This window comes from Octodon degus, unplaced genomic scaffold (genome assembly GCF_000260255.1).
Source record: "Octodon degus isolate 3935 unplaced genomic scaffold, OctDeg1.0 scaffold00085, whole genome shotgun sequence".
NCBI classification, from domain to species: domain Eukaryota; kingdom Metazoa; phylum Chordata; class Mammalia; order Rodentia; family Octodontidae; genus Octodon; species Octodon degus.
In genome coordinates this window covers 1137410-1156350 of record NW_004524661.1, presented here as the reverse complement: position 1 = coordinate 1156350, position 18941 = coordinate 1137410, and the positions used below count along the sequence as shown (strand labels likewise).

The following is an 18941-nucleotide window of genomic DNA, read 5'->3' as shown; positions in this document are numbered from 1 at the left end:
TTCTCCTTTCCCTCTCTTAATTAGTTAGTCCTCGAGTTCCTGCTTTCCTTTTACTTGTATTATACCTTTCTATTTGTATTTCTTCTTTTGAGTTTTATACTAGGGAAACTATACGATATTTACACATGTGTGTCTGGTTTATTTCACTTATGAGTATATCTTCAAGTGGCATCCACTTCAATATAAAGGCTGCAATTTTATCATTCTTTATAGCTGAGTAATACTCCATTGTATAAACATACCACATCTTTTTCAACCATTCCTCAGGTGATGGGCATTTTAGTTGTTTCCAAAATTTGGCTATCACAAATTGTGCTGCTATAAACATAGGCACACCTATATCCCTATGATATGATGTTTTCAGATCCTCTGGGAAAATTCCCCATAGAGGTAAAAGAAGGATTATGTTGTTTTTTGTTTTTTGTTTTTTTTTAAACTGTCTAGAATACTTTAAAGGCCATTTTTAGTTCTAGAAATTCTAATAGGAAAGAAAAAAGAAAAAAAAGCAAATGCCAGAGGTCTATTATCTCAGTACTCTGGGTTCAAAAGTACATTGGTACTGACAATGTACCAATTCAGCAAGACCCTGTCCCAAAATAAAAGATGGGGATACAGTCCAGAGTAATGGCCCTTCTTTAGGCATTCAATATACCAACTTCCTCATCTATATGGCTGTTCCAATATGAAATCATATTTATATCTAGTTATGCTTTTAAAACTGTTGCTTCTGGGAGAATGCAACCTCTCATTCAAATATCAGGCTTTCCCAAGAAATTCTTCAAGCTCCTCTGTGCTTTGGTTTCCTGCCTGGCTCTAATAACCAGAAAACTCCCAGGTGGAAAGTGAGTACAGACAGCTGAGTGGAGACCTACCTCTCCCATTTCCTTCCCTCCACAGCCCACCAAGTTGTCTTGAGGTCTAAACATATTTAGTAGGAGGTGAGGGCTCATTGGGCGTGTCAGCAAGCAGAAGAGTTCAGTGACTTAACACACGGGGCCACAGGTAGCAGTGTGTAAAGGTCCCCAGGATATGAGATGGATTTACCTCAGTGGATTCCTTCTGCTCTACAATCTTTCCAAACCTCAAGAACCATGCAAGTTGATGGGGAAGGGAAGAGAAAAATGTCTTGTGATTTGAGTTGATATGTACATTATACTTAAATCCATGTTGAATCAGGATTTACAAGGGAAGATTTACTATAGGATACATAATTTGTAGGATTATTTTATACTATTCACCATATTGTCAAATGCAAAAGCCTAGGAAATCTGTCTACGTGCTAGAGACCCAAAGAATTCAGCTGAGGCCTGGATCCCATGGCAATGCCCGCATGAGTCCAGCTGGAGGCCTAGATCCCAGGACACTGACTCATGCAAGTCTGCTTCAAGGAGCTGCACTGGGGGGAGAAAAAGGATCTGTACTGGGAAGGCCCAAAGGTCAGTGGAAGAAGCTAGAAAGTCTGCACCAGCAGGATAAAGGATCCGTGCCAGAAGGCTCAGGGATCTGCACTGGAGCCAGCAAGTATCACTCAAGATAAGGACCAGAGCTTTCCCAAGAAGAACCACAGCCATCCCCAGTGACAGGGAGAACTGGGAATCCTCCAACAATGTGAACAGCGGAGTTCTTAGGAAAACCACGGTGACAAGCTTCTCCAGGAGAATCAACATGACCCCATCTACTCCTCCAAGTTCTTCTCCTATACTGCTGGCAACAACCCTCAGGTGGGCCTTGCACACTCAGCACCACACTAATTCAGTTCAGCTGGGTGTCACAAGTCGACCATGAGTTAATTTACACCCTAGAATCACACCCTACTGTTTTTATTCTATGTGGTTCACGTCTACAAACTTGGGCAGTAGAGGTCTATGTAACACAAAACAGGGGCAGAGGATTTGAAAAGCTGACCCCAGGATGTTAGGTATCTTCAAATAATTTAAATCAGGTGGAAATATATGTCAGTAGTTGTCTTTTTGTAGGGACTAAGCACTGAATTTACCCAACTTACTTCTGAGTAGAGCATCCTTTACCTTGGGACAAAGGGACATGTGCTCTTGTCAACAATGATTTGGGGCCATCATGCCCCTCTTTGCTGTGATAAGCTGCAGACTTACTTCCTGCAAGGGATCCATGACAAAATGACAGCACTTACACAGCAAATGCTTGTGGCTGGAACTATTAGGCTGAGCCTCTCTCCTCGTGTCCACAGGCACTGAGCCGACGGGTGAACTCAGTGATCTTGTCCTTCTCTGAGATGCTATGGCTCTCACAATGGTTTGTGATGCTGAAAGGTAGAGGAAGAAATAGTAGCATGTAACTGTACAGCAGCTTTGGTGTCACAGACTGGTCCAAGGCCTACTTCTCAACCACAAATCCCAGAAACACAATTGACTACTGATCTCCTCTGAGCATCAGTTTACTCACCCATAAAAAAACAGGAGTAATAGAAACAAGCAACCCCTTATGCGAATTAAATAAGATACTGCATGTTACCCAGGAAGTATGGAAGCAAGACATCTCAAATCCATGTGACTTGCACTTAGTAAGTGGTCAATAAAGACACGATCAATCAAAGTGCTTCACCCAGCCTCTACATGGCTCCTTTCCTGGGAATGTATGCTATTCGCACTACACTAATGACAGGTAATTAAGAAATTTAGTCTCATTAGTTCCCTTTATCTGACATGGGTTAAGACAAAAACAAACAAAAATACACCCAACGAACTCATTAGGAGGCTACTGTTTCGTCTGCTTCCTGGGCCAGTCAGCACATGCCTGAGTCTCCATTCCTGAGTCTGTGCTGTGGGACAGACCCGTCCTCTACGTGGGGTACTTACTGAGTACCTATTCACTGTATACAGGCAGCACAACAGCACATTTCAAAGGGGTAGAAACTTTTTTTTTTTTTAATGAGACCTAAGATACTTTCCTGGGGGGCTTGCACATTAGCTCAGTTGTTTAATTGCCTGCTGGGGCAAACCCAGTCAGGTGCAGGGGACTGTGGTTTGATCCCTAGCTCCCCATACCTTACCAGACTTACCCTTAAGGCAGCCTAAGCCGGCAAAAAAAAAAAAAAAATCCTTCTAAGATACTTTCCTAAACAGAGAACACATATTCTGTTTAAACAGGCATGCAATGGTTATAAAACTCAAGTGTTCAACTTGCATAGGAAATGTCATTGTATTATTCAAATAGAAATCATATAGATCCATTTTCTAGGGTATATTTTTTAGGGGAGGAAAATCCCTCTCTTCCTCACCCTCTCCCCAAAACATTAATCACTGAGGTGCTTTTTAAAAAAATTTTCCTCATTCATCATATGGTTCCTGGCTAAGACCATTATAACAGAGAAACTAGTAAGAAAAAAGGCATACAAATGTATTTAATCACAGTTTTATGTGACAGGGCTTTTGAAACTGAAGAGTCAAAGCAACCTGTGTACTTTTATGTTTCAGGTTGATAAAAAATGGACAGCTGTGCCCAATTATGAATTGGAAGATCTCCTGTAATAAACTGAGGCACACTGTGAGGCCTGCATTCAGATTCATCTCGGCATAGCTTTACAATATTCCTTATTTCTGGGACCTGCCATTGAGAAGGAGAAAAGAGGGACAAGTTGGGAGAAGTGACCCTTCTGGCTTTGTAGTCTGCTTCACAATGGGTGAGGGGAGGTGTGTGTCTATGAGGGGGAGGAGAGGGAGAGAGAAAGAAGAGAGAGAGAGAGACAGACAGACAGACAGACAGACAGACTGACTGACTGACTGACTGACTGACTGACTTAAGACTTACTTTCTGGGTTCCGCTGTTTCTATTCCTAGGTTCCACAATTTGGGTAGTATGTCTGGAGTTCTGCACATTCTATTTCTTACTTTCATTTTGCTGTAGTTTATATGATTGGCCCTTTTTACTGAATACCTAGGTTATTTTGGTCATCTCTCATGATTTTTCAATAAATACTATTTTATATTTTATTTATTTTTGGTACCTGGAATTGAACTCAGGACCTTGTACTTCCCAGGCAGGTGCTATGCCCCTGAGCTGCGTTCCTGGCCCAATAAATGCTTTTATACTACAAATTATCTGCCTAATTCAGTTTCAACTGTGTCCAAGAGGTTTTTTTATATACTGACTTTGTTACCTTTCATAACTGTATAGTTCATAATTTTATACTTTTCTTCTTTTCTGTCCAAGGAGCTGCTGTTTTACAGGCCCAGAGGTAGGAAGCCTGAACTGCACTTCCCTGGGCAGAATCCTGGTGGTGGCAGAGCTCCGCGTGCTTCCAGACCTAGCTCTAGGTGGCGCTCTGCTTTTTCCTTCCTTTTTCAGTCACCCGTGGCCACCCTTACTTCCGTCTTATGGCTCCATCACTTGGAGTGGAAAGCCAGCAGGGCTGAGTTGAGTCTTTCTCACGTTCCACCCCTCTCATACTAACTCTGCGCCCTCTCTGATGAACACTTAAGGACACGAGATCTACCTCGACAATCAGGGACACTTAGTGATCTTCACTCCATCTGCAACTTAAGTGTAGCGTATTCATAGGTACTGTGACCTGGGACAAGGATACCTCTGAAAGATCATTGTTCTACCCACAAGTTTAGACCTTTCTAAACTATGTGTACTTGTTAGCTTACAAATATGTATTAGTTTTATAATTTAAAAGTACCTGATAATGGTTCTGAAAAGTCAAGAAGAATTAAACTTAATTTTATAATGATAAATATGTGATGTTCCAGGATTAGAAATCAATATTCCATAAGTGGAATATTCCCAAAGACCCAGCCACCTAGAGACACATATAGGTAGAATATGGCCATTAGACTCAGCTTTCTTCAGGCTATCGAGGAAAATGAATGGAACAATTCACAAGAGGATACCTGAGATGTTAGTGGAAATGAAAGACATGATCTTATTCACACCATACTCATAAGTATACCCGATGAGGGTTTGTAAAACTTTGAAAACTTGCAAGAACTTGAAAACATACCTGTAATCTTTGAGGGTGAAAGCCTTCCTTATAGCCCAGTTAATCCTAGTCTGTTCATAAAGCACAAGTTAATAACATTAAGATAAGATAAAGTGAAAACAAAGGCAATAGGCTAAGAAAACAATACTTGATAATGTATGTCCAACAGAGCCAGAGTCCATAATCGATAAAGATCTTTTGCAATCTGACAAGAAGACAATAATAAAGGAAAATGAGCAAAAGACATGAACAGCCCAATTCTCAGAAAACATCTGATGGCACTAAACATGTGAAATCACACTCAGCTCATTAATAAAAAAGGTAAGTTAGAAGTTTAAAAAGTATTTCTCTAGATGCAATATGTTCACTAAAATCATAGACACTGATGTGCCAAGCAGGATTTGAGGAAAGGTCTTGCTGCTGATTATTCACAATAAGGCACTGGCCTTGGGGAATCTCGGTTTCCTCTGTGTCCTTGGTTAGCCTCTGTGTATCTCAGTTTCCTTATGTGAAAATAGGGATGATAGCAATACATTTTACCTCTGCATCATTGTAAGATGAATGATTTACTATATCTAAAGTGTTTTGAATAATGCCTATGTGGAGTAGTCATTCAATCACGGTGATTCCATGCCATATTACCACGTAAGCACAAACATGCTCACCTGCATGTGCTACTGATGCAAACCATTACACAGAAGTTCACTAGAGTATCATCTGCTCTAGCAAAAACTGGAAAACCATGAATGACATCAATAGGCAAGAGAGAGATAAATTTTGTACCTTTAAGATATGGAATAATAGCCATTAAAAAGTTTGAAGATGATCTGGAGTACCAATATAGCAAGATTTCTACAATAAATTGGGGAAAAAAAGCAAGTCACAGACTTCTATGGAATTCTCTCAATTATGTTTATATATATATATATATGTAAATATATGCCCATATGTATACATGTGTCATACACACAGAAAAGAAAGACTCTGAACCATCACCAAAGGTAGCTGCCAAGCAAGGATTGGATAGGGGCAGAGGGTCAAATATATAAATAAATTGTATTTTTCTTTTAAAGGAATCTTTTAGTACAGGGACTACAGGGTCTCACTACACAGATCAGACTCATAGTGATCCTCCTGTTTTAGGCTCCCAAGCACTGGGATTACAGTGCACACCACCACATTCAGTCTCAATTGCTGGCTCAGTGTGCTCTGGGGGCAGGGCATGCCAGGTATTGAACCCTGGTGGCTATGCCTGCCTAAGTAGGTGCTTTAGTTCACTGAGCTATTGGGCTGGCCCTAAAGGAAGCGCATTTTAAAAATTGTGTAAAAATAGATTTTAAAATGGTCAATTAGAGTAAATTATTAAAAAAGACAAAAGGACAAAGGCAAGAAAATGAAAATATTGAAATTATTTTTTTCTGAGAAAAATTAGAAAGACTGGCAAAGGAATTAGTCTAGTCATGCTTCAAAGAATGTCAGTTTAGTGATGAGTTTTCAAATCCTTCAGATGTAGGTTAAGAATGTGAAAGCCATACATCTTGAAGGACAAACATTCTACAGTAAATAGTCTTCATTCACTGTTTTCATTACACATAATATTTTGCTAAGTTTTACTACATCCCCAGGAAAGTAATGTTTGCAAACTCAAACCGCGGGCCTTCAATACCACTTTAGATGACATAAACAAATTAAAAATAAGGCCAATGTAATCCAGTTGTGTTTCTCAATCTGATCCCCTCTGAAAAGGAGAAATGAAGGCAAATACCCTTTAATACTATTTATTAGTGGAGTAATATAATACATTTTGACAAGTTGAACAGTTGTAACAGGAGGCTGTTAAAATCTCTACAGGGCCTGTTTAGAATGAAAACAGGAGTGAGAGACAGCTCTATAACTGGGTTTTAAGAACAGCTCAGCCATCAACTATATCCTAAGCAAGTACTTTTATCCAGTTAATTTACGGAGTGAATCCCTTAGGGTCTCTAGCCGTCTACCACTGCAGCTCATTAGAGCCCAATATCCAACTTTTCTCATTGTAGCACTGAACGCTTGTATGCTTAAAATGTAATCAAACTTAAAACAAACAAGATCTTTATTCCCCGATAGTCCTGCTCTTTTTAAATTGACAAAGGCATGAACTTATATAGGATTATTTAGAAAGCACTATATGTTTTAGCCACTTATGGCAAGACATTTGTCCAACTGTTCATCCCGCATGCAATTAGGAATCTAAATACTTGGGTAACGGGTTTCTATTGGGAATTAAACTTGCAGATCTCTTACAAACGGGTAATGTGGTAAGACTTGCTGTCCAATGAGGTGTCTTATTGAAATATCCCAGGCCGTTTCACTTGTCACAGCTGTCGTTTCAGCCGCCTGCACTCACAGTGTATAGCTTTCATTACGAAAATAGAAATTTGTGTCCTAAGTGCTGTTACATTACTAATGCTAAATATTTAATTCCCTGGGGTTCCAATTATGGTTGAGCACTGGCAACACTGATTCTACTTTTTAATAACAACTGTAAAAGCAATTTGAGCATTTTTCAATTAATTAAATACATAGTGAACGAGTAACCTCTTGTCATTTTGCCCTCCAGGACCTGAGCTAATTGGTGCAGAATAAAATGTTTTGAAAATTAACTGATATTCTGTTCTGCACACTGTTATACCATTAAATTACAGTGTGCAAAATGAAGTTTGTCTTCTAATAGTTACACTCGATCTAGTCCGCAGATGGGAGAAAGTACCTGTGTTTCAAGTATTTAGCCTCCAACTAGAGCTAAGTTCAAAGTCAAGCACAGCTTCTCTAAACACCAGTGGGCATCAATGATACTTTGCAATGTTCACAGACAAATGTAACAAATTTCAACATGGGGAAGTTCCCCAGATTCCACGACATGTTTTCACAATTTAGTTTTCATATTTTCAGAGTTTGCTTGAAAGAACCCCTGTCATTAATTAAAGTCACACAGAAAGGCTCAAAAATAAATTTTGAGATTTTTTTCCCCTTTTTTGTAAAAGAGAAAGCCACAAACGAAATGCCTGGGAAAGTCCTTCCTTCTTAAAGTCTTAGCTGCAGTTTCTCATTTCAGCATAGAAAGACGCCATAAATCAGCTCCAAATTAGTGTTTCAGCTGAAAACAATGAATCAAAGAAGCAGATGCCACATTTTAAAATGAACGTTTTCCTGAAGGAGAATGAAATGTGATTAAAGAGACCATCTTTTTGTAGAAAAACGTCTATGACAGGTGTTCTTCCGGTTCTCAGTGTTAAATGGCCGTAATCTAAAATCCACACTCGCAGGGAACGTCTTCTGGGCAGCTGTCTGTCTAACAGAGATGATCCCCTAAACAGGTTTTGCTGAATGAGGAGTCTCAGCAGAAGCATTATGGGTCATGGCGTAAGGCACGGAGAGTGAAATCAATCACTCTGGGAGAGAGGGGAAAATAATAGGCAAAATTTAATCATTTCCATACCAATCTTTAGAGTTTAAATCTTTAATATTTCTAAGATTACAGTAACATCTTTGAGAAATGAATCTAATTACAGGATTAACTTAGCAGCACCAGTCATTTAATGTAAGTAGATCAGCCTAAATTTCTGATTTTCTTTTAAAACTAAGGAGGATAATGAGGACATTTTAGAATTCTGAGGTTGAGCTGACTTTTCACAAAGTAATCTGAGGTCCCCCAGCAAATACACACAATCACATATAAATAAAAATATATATTTGTTGAATAATTATTTAAATGGTAATTTATATGAGATGTAACATCTTATTAGATCATCAAAAATGCTGGATAAATACATCGTGACATTAACTCTTTTTTTGGTGATAGGGAGGATTAACAAGTCTTAAAAAAGTAAGATATAGAATTTGTAAGTAATACACCAATTACTTTTGACAAAGATTGTTTTTGTATTTCTCTCTTTTTTAAAAAAAATTATTTAGTATAGGGTCTACAGGGTCACACTACACAGCTTGGACTCATAGTGATTCTACTGTTTTCAGCCTCCCAACCACCAGAATTATAGACATGCACCACCATGCCCAGTCACAATCCCTGGGGACAGCATGGCATGTTGGGGATTGCCTAAGCAGGTGCCTTAATCTGCTAAGCTATCTGGCAGGCCCTAACAAAGACTATTTTTCAAACTGAAAAAACAGCTATATTTTAAAATCTAAAAGCAAAAGAATTTGCCTTTTCAAAATAAGTGGTACAGACACTGTATTAAAAATAGATCAGAATTTATTCTCAAAGACTTATGTACCTAGATTTGAAAATATTTTTATTAGCTAACTACTTACTTGTGACCAAAACACAGATAAGCAAAATAATATCTAGTTCACTAAAAACATTAGAAGGTTAAGGCTGCTATATTTAGTGCCAATAAACCCCAATTTTTGCACCCACCTGGCCAGCTGGCGTTGGTTGTTGAATACCCAATGGGCAGCCTCAGCCCTATCAGGCATCCATAGGAGGATGACAGATGAGCCTGTCCTCCCTCAGGGTCATGTGTCCTGTAATCAAGTTCCCCTCCCTATGACCCGAACCTCCATGTACTCAGAGTTTGGTGACCCCAGTCTATTCAGCCTGAACTATTATCACTCACAAGATAAGTACCAGAACTAGTGGGAAAACCCACTGGCACTGGAAGCAGAGGGTGTTGGCTCAAATCTGCGAGTGCCAACAGTGGGGTGACCTGGGGTGAGTCACTCTCTACTACTGTACCTCTGCCTTCCTGGCTATGACACAAGGGAAAATACAATCTCTGCATTGTTCTGAAGCCCTGAGGAGAAAAGATAAAAGACAGCTGAGAAGGTGTAACACAGTGTGCAAGACTCCAAAGCTTGGGTGCAAGGTTCACCATCTGGCACTTTCAACAAAGCATGTTTCATTGTTAACTGTGCTAAGAACCCAGGTACAATAAACCACTGTGTGTAATATGTCTTAGTTATTTTTCTTGTTGCTGAGACAAAATACCTGACATCCAAAATCAAAGGAGGAAAGGTTTATTTGGTATCGTCCATAACTGGCTGGTTCCAAGGCAGGATAACATTGCAGAGGAGGAATAGTCCATGGCAAGTGGAAGGTAGCAAAGCAACCAGGAAGTAGCACAGCTCTCTCTCCCAGTGTCATACATTCTAGATCCAGCCATCTTTGAAAAAGCCCTGCCCATAACTGCATGAGGCTTTGGGGAGACATCTAGATACAAGCTGTAACATAATGCATCAAAAATAATGTGCAAGACAAAAAGAAAAACTACAATTATTATGGACTCTGTAATGTTACTCGGAGATACTTTATTCATTTGAATGAAGTTTAGCTTTAGTACCAGTGAAGTACAAGCCAACAGAATACATATTGAGGGTTTATAAACAATAGGATAAAGAAGAGAAGGGATGGGATGGGCTGTGGGTAGCTTTGTGCTTGCCTTTATGTGTGCGACCCAAGGTGTGATCCCCAGTACTACAAGTGAGAGGAAAGGGAAGTTTAGCAGGATAGTATTATATAGCAATAAAAAAGCTTGTAAACTTAAAATGAAGCCTATTTTAAACTAGGTTTTTATTCCATGTTGTGTTAAACCAGTTCCCTTGGGTCTGTGACTCAGGCCCCTGAGCTTCCCTGACCTGGCTGGAAGCAGCCTTTGCAGAGCTCTGGGTGGAGAAGAAGGAGCCAGGAGAGATATCTCCTCACTCTCAGTGCCCACGGTTAAAACTCACTTGCTGGTGGCTAAGACTCTAAAGCAGGACCAGAACAGCATGCAAGCAAACACATACTGCAGAGCCTGGCTGTCGGAGGCCTGGGGAAGCCTCTACACTCTGGCAGTATTCTAACAAGCTCTGCCACTCATCTCCAAGTCCACAGATGCTTAACAGCAGGGACCTACAAATCAGAAGGACACGTAGAGATGAGGCCGGTGAAAGATACAGCTGACAGCAACCAGAATCACAGAAGTAGTGTAAGCCTTGCCAGTGAGAGTCAAAACAACTTACTAACAACAAGTCACTAAAACACCTAAGTCACCTAATGAGAACTGAGTCACGCAACACAGCTTACTGATGACCACAAGTCACTGTCACGGCTAAATAAGGCGGCCTCTATTGTTTCCAGGTTAAGAAGCGAACATGCATAGAAAGATTTCTGACACAAATAGTTAATGGTAATTCTTCAAACTTGGCTATCTTGAATAACCCACTCCCCAGGGGTTCCGCATTATAGTGGTTTTACTGCAGTTAAGATAGTTTTATGGTTAATGTGCAGTGGTATAAATAAATATAGCTTAGCCTAAGAGTCTCCACTGAAAATATGTGTGCTATAAAATGACAAATAAAATAGGCCAATAACTAAACTCATAGTAAATAACTCAAGCATAAAAGTACATAACATTAGAATGAACTAAAATAAGCCAGTTCTCTCTAAAATTGACAATAAATTTATTCAAAATGGTCTTTCAAAATAAAAAACTAAATGTCCCAAGATAAATGGTGAGAAGAGAGGTTGTGAACTTATACATGTTACACTCATGAGAAAAAGCTGCAGAAAAACAAACTTTGTTCACGCATCTCTGTGATGACCAACTGAAATATGCCCTGTCCCTTGCGATGCTTCATCTCTGCTGACTGGATTGAGACTCACGGCGAAGGGGCTGAACTGGGAAGGCACTAACCTCAGCGATGGGTTAACCCACTGACAAAGCCACAGCTGAAGGAGCTGCTCAGAGTTAGGGCCTGTTGGAGGAAGAGGGTCACGGGCACACGACCTGGAGGCCTGTCCTTCCTCCTTTTTGCTGGGTACCACGCATTGAGCAGCTTTGTTCCAATACACCTTGTTGCCACACTGTTTTTGTGTTGGACTTAGCTGACCACAGACTAAAACTCCTACAACTATAAGCCAAAAATAAACCTCCTTTCCTTTAGGTTGTGTGTCAGGTATTTTTGTCTCAGCAATGGGAAGCTGACACTATACCATTTTGATTCAGCTTTTACATAGTAAAGGTGTGAGTGCTTAATAAATTATTGTTGAGCTAAAATGTAGCTTACAATTTTTCTGTCTGGATGCTAGATTTAAAAAGATGACAGATCAGCAGTATCATTAACTCTTCTTAACCTGCGCTAAAGATCTTGTAGGCAGAGGCCACAGGAAGGTCTACACAACGCCTGCTCCACCACCAAAGGACATCCTAGACCTTCGCAACTAACGAGTATGCACAGATTCATCACTGCGTATGTTATTTTGAGGGGGTAAGGATCTGCGGGCTTAAGAACTGTAATGGTAAACCCAGTGAGATCTCTAACAAGCTGTTAGGAGGCAGGGCAGAGAGAGGGGATATTCTCCCTCCCTTAGAATCCAGTCTACAGATTGTTTTGCAAATGCTACTGGAACAATTTTGTAAAAGTGTCACTAGAACAAAGTCACATCCCTTTGTCTATGGCTGCTTTTGTACTACAATGACAAAGCAGTCACAGGAGAGATTACCTGGAAAGGAACTGTTACAGTTTCTGTCTAGTTGTTCCCCCGAAGCCTCACGTAGGTCATGGGGCAGATGCAGCTGGAGGAGCAGTGAGTGGCTTAAGAGGTGGGGCCAGAGGACCAGGGCAGAGATTGAGGAGTGGGGCCAGAGAGGCTCTCATCCTTAAACTGACAGCATGTGCTGTCCCCACCCCCAGGCCAGCAGCCTCTGTTGGAGGTATGGAGAGTCATCCTGGATATGGCGGCGCCCCAGCCTCTCCTCCAGATCCTAGAGTGGGGCAGCAGTGTTTGCAATTGAGGCCGCCTTGGGCAGGGAGGAAGTGTTTAGAGAAGACAGAGGCACTGACCTACTCTCTCCTGAGCAAATAAGGCTCTGAGATCTTGCTATGTAATTCAGGCTGGTTTAAACTATGAAACCTCTAGTATCTGTGAGCTAAATAAGCCTTTCCTTCCCTAAGTTTGAGTGTTGGGTATTTGTCCCCACAACAAGAGAAGAGTAACTAAGACAGGAACCCAAAATGTTCATTGTATGGATCTTTATAGAAAAAGCTGACCCACTTCTGACAGGACTAAACAAAAAAAGGCGATACAAAAGAAGGACCATTTTGTATCTGTATACGCAGAATAGTTAGGACAGATATACAGCTACTTTCGCTTAATTCAATGAGAAGAAAGATTTGTACTAATGGTGTTTGGACAGGATATTCTGTCTGCATCTTGTACTATGGATAACCACTAAGAAGATAACAATGTATAATGTATTAATTATTGAAACTGTCCTATCAATCAGTTTTGAAACTGTCTCATTGGTATTTGTTTCTTAATAAAATTTAAAAAAAAAAGAAAAGAAAAGCTGGCCAAGCCCTTCCGCAGAGCATCTCTGCCTGAGAAGAGCATGGATGTGTCTCAACAAGTCTCCTCCATCCTGAAAAGCTACTTCCTTGTGCCCTACTTTAATAAGCCTCTTCCTTATCAATACCCATGGTTACAGTTTATAGCTAGCTGTCCCTCCAAATCCCCCATGCTCCTATGCAGAGCTTTGGGGAGGCATCTGGTCTTCGGGCGAAATGATGATCAGTGGAAGACTCCTCTGATGAGCTGATGGCTAAATGTGATGGTGGGAGGCAGAGCCCAGGCAGCGCAGGCAGCTCGCTGTACATGAGGCCTGGAAGGCTGTAGCTCCCCTCCTCGCTGCTCACTTGGCTGTGCCTCCAGGTTGCCTTGAGTGGCTGTTCCTCTGCTGTGCCTCTCTACCACTGCTGTCCTGCAACACAGCCATTGGTTTATGGGCTGAAACCTCTATAAAATGTGAGGATTCACTCCTTTAAGTTGTGGGTGCCCAGTATTGAGTCTCCATGACCAGAAAGTAACTAAGACACCCAGCCATACCCAAGACTCACTTGAGATGCCAGACTGTGCTTTATTTGATATTGATTCCTGTCTAAAGGTTTGTTATATTTAATATCTAGATGTCCCATCAAGGTGTCATGTGATCACAGCTGTGGCTTTTGGGAGCTGACTTGATTAGGGGGCTTCTAGCTGACATTCGTTAGTAGATGGGGACTGGTTGGAAGAAGTGGACCACTGGGGGCTCAGCCTATAAGGCTATAGCCCCGTTCAAGGCTCCTCCTTTGATTCTCTTCCTGCTTCCTGGTTGCCATGCTGGAGCAGCTCTCTGCTGAAGCCCTTCTACCATCCCCTCCTGAAGTTGGCCTACCACGTACTAAACAGATGACCAAAATAAACTTCTCCTCCTTTAAATTGTTGTTCTTGGATATCTCGTCCCAGCAATGAGCAAAAGTAACTAAGATAAGGTTTTAGACACATTCTTCTTTTCAGTTCTGAAATGACCAATGAGGATGCAATACAGTGAAATTACCATAGATGTGGCTTAGTTTATAAATTCCCTTTCTTATGTTCTCCTTACATAACATTGATTGAGCAGCAGGGCCTAGCCTTTGGCTTCAAGTGTAGGAAATCTCAAAAAGAAACATGTTGGCTAGGATATAGCTCAGAGGCACATGTGTGAGGCTTTGAGTTCCATGCTCAGGAGCAAAAACAAACAATAAACAAAAGCGAAGGAAGATGTTACAAGTTATGTGAGATCTTGCCAAGCAAAAGTAAGAAGCAGGAAAAGCACAGGTGTGAGGGTAGAAGCATATCACTAGGAAGAAAGAGAAGGTTGTCCAGACTGAGGTCATGGGGGGAAACTGGTGAGTCCACCAGTCCAGGGGTGATCTTGTGAATGGTCCTGAGAAAATGAGAAGTGCTAGTAGGCAGGAGGAGGATCCTTCTGGAGGATGTAGCTGAAGGCCTGACACAATCAGATCTCATCTTAGCAAAGGTGAGGCAATGGGAAGTGGGAGACATTTGTGCCTACCCCGCTCTATCTACTCCAGGACTCCTAGTTTCCTTCCAAATACACCCCAGACATTTCCCTGGGTCCTAGGGCACATTCTAGACAACTGCATGAAGGAGATCCATCCCGAATCATCAACTTACCATTTTCTTGACTGCCTTGGGGTCCCATCCTGCTTCTATCTGCTGTGAAAAACAACTGAACTGTTAGTGGTGAGTGCTTTGTTCCATTTCTAATTTCTAATCTGCTGTTGTATTAATTAACTGCTCTTACTAAAACAAAATACCTGAGATAATTAACTTATGAGAAGAGAAGCTTTACTTCAGCTCATAGTTTTAGAGATTGCAGTATGTGATTGGTTGATCTCACTGCTTTGGGCCCAGGGTGGGGCAGCACATCTTGGCCAGACAGCATGGCAAAGCCAAGGGACTTATATTACAAGTCAGGGAATAAAAGGAAAGAGGAAGAGACCAGGGTCTCAATCCTTACTGAGAAGACATGCCCTGCCCACTGATCTAAGAGCTTCCCACTAAAGCCATATGCCAAACGTGGTACCGCCTTCCCGTAGCACCACCTTAGAGGCAAAGCCTTCAACACATAGGCCTTTGGGGGGCATTTAGATCCAAATTGCAGCAACTGCAGAGATTTTTGCATGATACAAAATTATATCCTTCTCACCATACTAGTTAAATTGCTATGCAAGTCCCTAAATGCTTTCATTTTGTCTTTGGGTTCTCTTGTATAGACTGACAAAAGACATTTGTAGATTTCTGGTTTCTAGTCTGGTATTTAGTTTGGAAGTTGTCCCTCTATCCTAATAAGAAAAAAAAAAAAAAAAAAAAAGCTAAAAAGCTGTTATGATTTGTGTCTGGATGTTTCCCCAAATCTTCAGGCACTTTGTGATGGGGCTTTTTTGGAGGTGGCTGAATTTAGAGTTTGCAATTGATTCATGGTTCAATGCACGGACTAAGGGCCTGGGACTAAGGCTGGGTGATTGCTGGATGAGACCACTAACTGGATTGGCACTGCCCTAGTTCCAGCAGTCTGGAGAAGATAAAAGGGGCAGAAAGGCTTGCTTCTCCCTCCTCTCTGGCTTGTTGCTTTTGCTGTCTTCTGCCTACCACGAACTGCTCTCCTCTGTGAAACTGCCCTGCCTTGAAGCCAGGTGACGACAGACTGAAACAACAAACCTGAGCTAAATATGCCTTTCCCTCCTTAGCTTTAGGTATTGTGTATTGCATCTCAGGCAGGAGAGAAAGGCAGCCAACACACCTTACCAGTTGAAAAAACAACAACTTTTATTAAAGCCATGAGAATGAGGTCATAGGCAAACTGCTGCCGCTAAAATCGGAATGACAGGCAGGTAGATCCAACTCAGCACAGCAGAGGCTTCTGAAGGAACCAGAGCCAGGAGCAGGAAAACCTGAACTGCAACTGATCCGTTGATGGAGACCTGTGTGTGGGAGTCCAAGAATTAAAAACTCCAGAAGAAGCCAGTCACGGTGGGGTTGGGAGATTCTTTTGTATAACCAGAGTTCTACTAGGTTATTATGGTAAATAATGGACAGAAAAGCCTCCCTGGGATTCTGAGAAAAAAGAGAGAAAAAGTAACTATTTTGAAATCCTCCAGAACACTCTATGCAACTGCATTTTTCTTAACCAGATCTTCCTTGAGGAGAAACTATTTAAAACTGCTGGCGTTTTGTCAGAGTCCTATTGCCCTGAACGTGGTGCTTCAATTTCAGGCCCCCCCCCTTCCTCTTCAAGTAGGAATGTAGTATCATGCACAGCTTCTACCCTATACCAGGTGCATCAGCCACTTTACCATCACTAGAAGAAAATACCCAATGCCTGCCATTTCAATAAGGATGGGCTTACTTTGGTTTATAATCTCAGAGGTCAGTCCATAGCTGTCTGGCCCCAAACGGCATAGAAGGCCATGACAGAGGAAAGCTGCCCAGCCCACGCTAGCCAGGAAACAGATCAAGGGAAGGAGGGAGCCAGGAACAAGAACACACTCTTCCAGGTCTTGCCCTGCATGCTCTACCTGCCCACCTAGCCCCACCACCTCACAGTGTACTCAGCTATGAACCCGCCAACAGTTAATCCACTGATGAGCACAGTGCCCCACCACCGAGTCACCTTCTGAATGCCCACCTTCTGAAATCTCTGCACACATGAGACTTTCAGGAGACATTTTAGATCTAAATTGCAACACCAGTCTTCTTGCCCCACCTAAGAGGGGACTGCGATATTTGAGGCTCACAATTCAGAGAGACAGGCTCACTGAAAGACTGAGACCCAATTCCAGAATTAGCGAATAGTTGTCTTCTTGCAATACGAGTGAAGGCAGAGTTGCAGTACTTCTTCTTACCCTACACTTCAGGGCTATCTATCAGAAAAAAATTACAAGATACACTAAAGGGAAACAAAATAATCTTAATAGATAGAGCATCAGGAGGAAATTCAGACATGGTAAGGAGGTTGGAATTGCCACACTAGAAAATTAAAGCTACTGAGTGGCTATGGTCTGACTGCTTTCGTCGGCTCCTCAACTCTAACCTTGGAAATTCACTTCCAAAGTGTTTGGCAGTAGATCCTAATGGGAGGACCTTACAAATGGATTAACACTGCTGCAAAACAGGACACAAGGTTAAGTGCTCATTTTTTTACTCTCCTGCCATGTGAGGACACAGCAAGACAACTTTCACGGGTACCACATGACAGGGTCTTGATCCCCAACTTCTAAGTCTCCATACTATGGGAAATGCCTTTCTACTTTATTCATGTTGTATTATTTAGAAGCATACAAACCAAGTGAAATAATGACCAGAATACTAACTAGTGAATAACACAGAGGGCAGGAGAGGACAAAAGGGCAATTTAAGCAGAGATGTGAAAATTCCAAGAAAAAAATAAATGATAGAGATCAAAAATACTGCGATACAAGCTGCATGCCATAGTATCTTCTTGTACAAGAAGAGACTGAAGCAGGAGAATCATAAATTTGAGGACAGGTTCGGGAAAATATTTACTTCAGCATAAGAGCCGCTGGCTGTGTCTCAGTAACTACACTGGAGAAATACAGGAAGCAACATTTGTGTTCACCCACTTGGCAGACAAACAGCAAGGTATGCGAATGTGTGTTCAAGTATACCCAGGTGAGTTTTGCCCACCTTACATGCCGTGCTACATTTTTGTGTATTTATAATTTGTTTTAGTAAATGTTTTGATTTCTTTTGTAGAGTTAGACCAATTCAGTATATTGTGAACCAAAACCCTTCATAGCAAGACTTTATTATTCTAATGGTCAAAATCCCAAAGACTGATGGAGAAGTAAGTGTCAGATGTGGCACTGAGATTTTGAAAACAATGGCACTCAAGAGATTAGGTTTCACAACTACCTAGGTTATGATGAGAAAAAGACCTACCAAAGAAGAAAACAATCTGAAGCTGGTTGCTATTTACTCATTTTCAGTATAATCTGCTCTTACAATTTTGGGAGGAGGCTGAAAGTGAGTGATCTGGTGATTTGGCTACCGATGATAACACAGATCATGTAAGCCAAAGAAGCTTTGAGAGTGAGCTGGAGCAAGATATGACAGCTGGAGAAGTACAGAATAAAGTCCTGGGTTCAGATGAGGAAGAAAACAAGAAAGTAAAGACATATTTGACTAGTGAAAATGCTACAAAATGGTCAGGTATAGATTCAATATTAAAACTAGGTTGGCCCAGACCCAGTCCTAGCCCAGGTCCAGTGAGTGTGTGGAGAGCTTCCGGCTACCCTGCGCCGGCGGGACCAGTCCCAGCCCAGGCGCAGCATGGGCCGGACCCTCTCCCGCCCCCTCGGGCCGCCCCCACCACTCCAACTTACCCGCCCCACCTCTCCCGCCAAGTAGGAATTTCTGCCGAGTTCCGGGAACCCCCAAACCCAATCCTAGCCCAGGCCCGCAGCGGGAAGGAGCTGAGCACAGCAGCCAGACCTAAGCCAGACGCAGCTGGATAACTCCAAACTTTGTAGAGCTCCAACTTCAGTACGTGTGAAGGTTATAACTACAGCAAAGATCTACAACAAAGGGCAGAAGACAGTGCTACACAAAATGACGAGAAGGAACAAAATGCAACCTCAGAACCCAAGCCCACCC

At 41.7% G+C, this 18941-nt stretch overlaps 1 protein-coding gene and 1 long non-coding RNA gene across 2 annotated transcripts in view; both read right to left on the bottom strand.

Annotated features, from left to right (window-relative positions):
* LOC111818271 overlaps positions 1-18941 on the bottom strand; it is a 66477-nt gene that overhangs the window by 15877 nt on the left and 31659 nt on the right. The window contains exon 3 of the mRNA XM_023721783.1: positions 2112-2281. Coding sequence (XP_023577551.1) covers positions 2112-2281 — 170 coding nt within the window. The remainder of the gene's footprint in view (positions 1-2111; positions 2282-18941) is intronic.
* The window catches only part of LOC111818273, a 24384-nt gene continuing 12203 nt past the window's right edge, over positions 6761-18941 (bottom strand). The window contains exons 2-4 of the long non-coding RNA XR_002822293.1: positions 16069-16249; positions 14940-14978; positions 6761-8391 (exon numbers count right to left, since the gene is read on the bottom strand). This is a non-coding gene — a long non-coding RNA (uncharacterized LOC111818273). The remainder of the gene's footprint in view (positions 8392-14939; positions 14979-16068; positions 16250-18941) is intronic.